Below are 6056 nucleotides of genomic sequence, written 5' to 3'. Positions count from 1 at the left end.
CATACAGAGGGCCAAAAATAAATGAAATATATTGGACAAATAATGCTTCGAGTATAAGGTTAATTTACAATATTGGAATTGTATTGATTTACAGCGATGAATGGCAGGTTAACCATTACATTATTATCATTTCTAAAAGTTATCTTTTCGGACTTTAACCATCACTGTGTTGCCTTTAGAGGGCATTGTTCATCCTCATCAGTCGTCTTTAAAGTGATGTGTTCTTCATTTCTTCTTCTCACCATTAGGGGGAGCAAGGGTTCTTCCTCTGAGGTGTACTTGTAGTAGTAAAAAGCCCTGTTTGGCTGGCCATATTGATAAAGCACTAAGAGGCAATAACATGATAAAAAAAAATCTCTGACGTCATATTTATTCTCTGTGGTCTGTTTTCCCCATTTACAAACCAACAAAATATTATAACTGGAACGTACTCAGATGAATCTCAGAAGTCAATGTTAACATTTGAAATATCACCACACGAATGGCATGCGATGAAATAACCATACATAATGTATGCTGTTTTGAATTAACTGCACATTACGGTCCAGCTCAATGAGAAATTCATCTGGAAGATGAATAGAAAACAAAAATGACTCAGACATGAAACAAGATGAATTTTGACATTTTGGGTGCAGCTGACAGGATGTGACACTTCCCCGTGTGCGTATGACATACAACACTATAAGACTATTACACACAAAATCCACACACAGCCTACAGTCAACAGACAGTTTATCATGTTGAATATTGTATTGTTTCATTGCAGGAGTTAGGCTTGGTGAAGTCCAAAATGAGAAAGCAAAAACTTGCGTTAGTGAGGCAGTATGTTATCCTGAAACTTCAGATCATTTCTTATATAACTTATTTTGCCTCTCACATTATTTGGTGTGGCGCAAACCAGTCAAGACAACTGATTTTGTTGTGTAGCAAAACTAAAATCTATCATACCCACTTCAGTATATACATACACTATTAAGCTCTGATAAAATAATGCCAGTGTAAACAAGCTTCAGTATCACGCAATGTTCAAATATTGCACATACATTCATAAATACACACGTTTGCCTTGTGCCTTCTTGTTAATGCATCTGTATGTGTGTGACACATGTGACGCAGAACAAAACATTGGATAACGAGAAGCCCCTACGTAAAACACACACACACGCGCGCACAATATGTACAATGTCTGCACACATTTGTATACGCATCCACACAAACGCGCACCAGTCGCAAAAATAGGTACACCTGCACAATCTAATGGCATCCAAGGATAGGACTGTCTTTACCATAAAATAGATATTTCTAATTGTTTGTAATTTAGATGGGTAATCACAGCCAACTTTTGCAGAGCAGATCTAGACCATTGTGAACTACAACACCAGTACCCGATCCATTTATCCATTAAAAAAAAATAAAAATGTTTTCTATCTATAATGCTCAAGAAGGCGCCAAAGCCCTGGCTAACAGGAAAGTAGTAATTATCGTCAAGGAAGTGATGACATGAAATGATGAAGTGATACATCTTGACTGAGAGAATAAAATCTTTTTATGTTAAATTTAGGCTGCATGTACATGCTGTCTTCTGGTTTATTTTTTCCAGATCATCTACATGCCATTTATTTTTAAGGGAAATGTATGACGACTTTGAAATGATATGAAAGTGTTTTGGGATCATCATTTGTGGTATATTTACCAGTTAAGCAAATAATATAGGCAATCATTTCGAGGGGTTCTATTGTGCAGTTGTACCTAATATTGTGGCTAGCTAGTGGATAAGCTCACATTCGGATAAGCACAGATAAGCCACTCTGTGCCTCGTTTCTGTGCCCCATTTAACCCAAGTTTGTGTAATATGGAAATGTGAAGAACATTCCTCGCACTGTTCTCTTGTGGTCCTTCGTCATCACTGACAAACAATCCCCAAAATGTCTTCCACTGCAGTGTGCTTTGGTTTCGTGCTGTCAAAGCTGAGCATCTTTGGTCCTCGCCTGATGCAGACTGAAGCAAGCCGCCCCTCCCGGTCCCGTTCGTTGACAAGAGAGGCAGAAGATCTGCAGCCAAAAAATGTCAGGTCCAACAACTCCAGATCTCAGTTTGGATTCAATTCAGTCAGAAGGTGCACGTTCCTCTTAAAACCACAGTTCCCCTCATTGGGATCCGTTCCATTTGTCTATTAGGCATCCCCCGTTTGATCTGACGTCAGCTGCTCTTGGTCGGAGATGTTGTCCCCGCTTGGCGGCCTCGCCCGGTCGAAGAAACCACACTGAGAGGAAAAAGATCAAAGCTTTAGGTCAAGAGATGACGATGTTGGAAAATATGTTAAGTACGTACCTTCCACATCGCGAGCGTTAGCACGGCGAGCACGAGCAGCCCGAGCAGTATGGCCAGGATGATGACCCACAGTGGAACGGCAAAGGATACATCTGGTGTCCCCCATAACACAGGTGTCCCCATCTACAGGGCACACATTCAACACAATATTATATATTGCGATGTATTACATGGTACAGTATCGACACACCGACATCAGATATCAATAATGTTGCTGTCAGACATCCAATTGCATGCAGTCGCGCAGTCTTCCATCGATTTTTTTTTTTTATCGTGCTTGTCGTCATTAAGGTCATGGGTGAGCTAGGGGCCTATCCCAGCTGATTTTAGATGAGAGGCAGGGTACACCCAGGATTGGTCACCACACAATCACAGGGCACATATAGGAAATGACCATTCACACAAGGGCTGGGCTATTATGGAAAACATAATAGTCACACTTATTTTGATTGATATTGAAATCACGGTTACTAAAAACGATTATTCAGTGATTTCAAAACTACTAAAACTCTACTACGCATCTATCAACTACCATCAACCCTCCATGCCTCTTCTCAATCTACCGCAACCACACCTTTGCTGCAGTGCATCTTTGCACACATTCAGTGAACACCTTAAAGCGTTAATCAATTTTCTTCGATTATAATGTTTTGATGATGAGAAGCCAAAATTAATCATGATTAAATTGGAAATTTAATTGTAAATTTTAATTGCCCAGCCCTAGCTCACACTTACATTTACAACTGTGGAGATTTTAGGTTCTTCAATTAAACTAACAGCATGTTTTTGCAATGTGGGAGGTACCCTTTGTACTCAGAGAAAACACACGCAAACACAGGGAGAACATGAAAATTTCCCACAGGAAGGCCGGAGCCCCGAACCTCAGAACTGTGAGGTAAATGTGATAACCAGTTGCAGCCTATTTCCAAAATATATGTAGCCGTGAATCCGTTTTTCTTGGTCCTGAAAAAAATATGCTTTCAATTGGATTTTAAAAAGGTCGTTGTATTCATTCGTTCATTTCAATTCTGTAGTTATGGAAGCTCGGTAGACTGGTGGTTTGCAATAATATACCGCAAGTTACTATGACATGAACAGACCTAGTTTACATGCCGATGTACCAAGACCAAACAGGAACATTTATCCATTTCACTAAAGTCAATAAGACTGTCACAAAGAACTGCAAAAATTACGGAAAGTACAGTAACAATTAAATGCCAACAGGTGATGATATTTTTCATGCTCAAAAACATTTCTGTAGTGCAAATGAATAGCCCCAAAACATTTTGTATTCGTTTTCAGTGGCGGGGTACAACCTGATTACCAATCAAACGACTGCCATAAGTAGATATTGATCACCATTCACACTCATACTGACAACTCTACAGGCTATTTAGAGTCTTCAATCAAACCTAACACCCATGTTTTTGGACTGTAGAGGGGAGGTTTAAGAACTTGGACAAAACACATGCAAGTATTAAAAGAACAGGAAAATTCCACACGGAATGTCCTGATCCTCGACAGATTCCAAACCAGATTTGAGCCAAGTCAAAATCAGAATCTTACCGAGATGGTACGTTGAGGCAGGGTGGGGGGCTGGACTCGATAAGGCACGGCCAGGACCATGAAGGTCACAGTCGAGTTGAGAATGTAGGGGTCATTACGTCGCTGCGGGACAAATATGCAAGTTATTTGAGTAACAATCATCACGAAGCGTGCTAACGAACATCGGCTGCACTGACACAAACCGCTTGTATTTCAAAAGTCACGGATGTGGCTGCAACCTTTTTTGTTTAGTTCCGCAGCAAACCCTGCTGGGCCTAATAAACAAAGGGTTAATGGGGCAAAGATGTGCAACCAGACACTGACCTGCAGGAACGTATGTGCCCACAGTCTTGACCGGACTTTAACTACAGCGCTCATGCCGCGATCCAAGCGGCCCACGACGCACGTGATCCTCAGGCAGGAGATGTTAGTGCAGTTCTGCAGAAGGCGCACCGGTGAACATTTTGATTCGCGTTTTCCGGAGATGTCGCACGACGCTGTGTATTTCTCACCAGGGTTTTACCGCTTTGACTGTGGGCAGTGCTAGCGGCTCGCTTGTGGCGGCGAAGAGGAGCGCTGGTGTTCCTCAAGAAGCCAAGAAGTTCAGGAGTATCTTGGAGGGATGATATCTAAAGATTTATAAAGAATGCTGCTTAGGTTTGCTAAAAACGATGAATGTGACGTGGACGTGAGCCCAAAACTGAACTTGTGCAAAACCAGTTAAAAATGATATATGCTTTAAGTCAAACCTCCCTGCAGTGTGCTGTGAATGAATAAAGATAGTCCACTCCGTTGAAGGCCGCGGTCTACTTGGTTGTTACATGTTGGCACGGTTGTTACATGGACACCAAACACCAAACACCGGAACAAATGACCAATTATATGTATAAAATGACCTCTGAATGGTGAATAGATGGAAACAACGGCTGTCATGTACGGTAGTAGACACTATCAGCTGATCACTGTTTGCTTTGCAAAATACAAAATGCCGGTAGCTGAACTGGCGCGTCTTTCAAATCCTGCTGACTAATGCTCAAGAATACAGCAACTAGCACGAAAAGATCCATCTATTTTATTTTTACGGTTGCTTCCGGTAAAACTGAACACCACACTTGGCGCATAAACTACTCTGTCATTGTGCAATAAGCAAAAAAGTTGATTAAACATGTTAACATCATATTATAATGTGAGACAACTGAACTTCTAGTTTTAGTTTCTAAACTAGTTCCAGTGGGTAATATTACACCTTTTATTTCATTAATCGTCACAGGTACCTCGTGGACTCAAAATGAAACAACCGTTGCGGAATTTCTTTTCTGCGAACGTATTGTCACATCATGGACAACGTGGAACTCGAATAAATGCTATTATGTTGTAATTCCATTCTGCCATTCTGTTTACTGGTAACAACTGTTTTGGAAACTGACGCATCTTAAGGGTGTAAAGGGCTTTTGTTTACAGGGGGTGTCGGCATGTCGCAAACCGAAAGCGGTCGCGGCGGCTATAATTCACTACTCAAAATACATTCACACACAAAGTGTAAGGTTGTTTATTTTATCTCTGCATTATATATGCAATATTGGAAACACTCAAATATGGTGATTGATTTTATAAGGAATAAAATGTTGACTCTCAAATTGGGTCACCGGGGCAACCACCTTTTCTGAGTAAAACCCTAATTTAAGATCAATATGACAATATGATTGATGACAACCCTCATTGAGTCATGAGCCGTGTACCCATTCTGGTTAATGTGCTGAATGCCCCATTGTTCTTTGCATGCAAACACAATCGTGTCACATTTTCATTCGAAATTACACTGCAGATGCTATCATCACGCATTGGAAAATACTCAAGATGTAATTTCTGCTAGCAAGCAAAATTGGCTTTTGGAGCCAGTTGGCAAAGAAGACGGGGCGCAGACAGAACAACGGGTGATTTTTATTTTATTTTTTTTCTTGAACAAGCGTGTAAAAATCCTGCAGCAATAGATAGATGGATAAGCTTCTAGTAGGTATGCGGTGGTTTGATTGTATGCATATTTTGTCAGTAGTTATCGGCATTCATCCTCCATGATGTTTATTTATAAAAATGCCTTGCGATGAGATCCAGTATGATAATTTACCTTGGCAAAGATGATAATAAAAAGTTTGAATTTACAGCTACTTTTCATATTTTGG

General features: G+C 40.5%; 1 protein-coding gene across 2 annotated transcripts in view; it reads right to left on the bottom strand.

Moving 5' to 3' along the window:
- Positions 1-606: 606 nt before the first annotated feature.
- Positions 607-6056, bottom strand: part of itga8 (integrin, alpha 8) — a 54998-nt gene continuing 49548 nt past the window's right edge. For both annotated transcript variants that reach the window (XM_086037063.1, XM_086037065.1), the window contains 5 exons: positions 4389-4505; positions 4201-4314; positions 3898-3999; positions 2332-2454; positions 607-2263 (listed from right to left, as the gene is read on the bottom strand). In XM_086037063.1, coding sequence (XP_085893189.1) covers positions 2174-2263; positions 2332-2454; positions 3898-3999; positions 4201-4314; positions 4389-4505 — 546 coding nt within the window. In that variant the 3' untranslated portion in view covers positions 607-2173. The remainder of the gene's footprint in view (positions 2264-2331; positions 2455-3897; positions 4000-4200; positions 4315-4388; positions 4506-6056) is intronic.

Source organism: Filicampus tigris, chromosome 8, assembly GCF_054856515.1.
Source record: "Filicampus tigris isolate MCC_2025a chromosome 8, RoL_Ftig_1.0, whole genome shotgun sequence".
Classification (NCBI taxonomy): Eukaryota; Metazoa; Chordata; class Actinopteri; order Syngnathiformes; family Syngnathidae; genus Filicampus; species Filicampus tigris.
The sequence above is the reverse complement of the archived record's forward strand: the minus strand, read 5'-3'. Positions and strand labels throughout refer to the sequence as shown.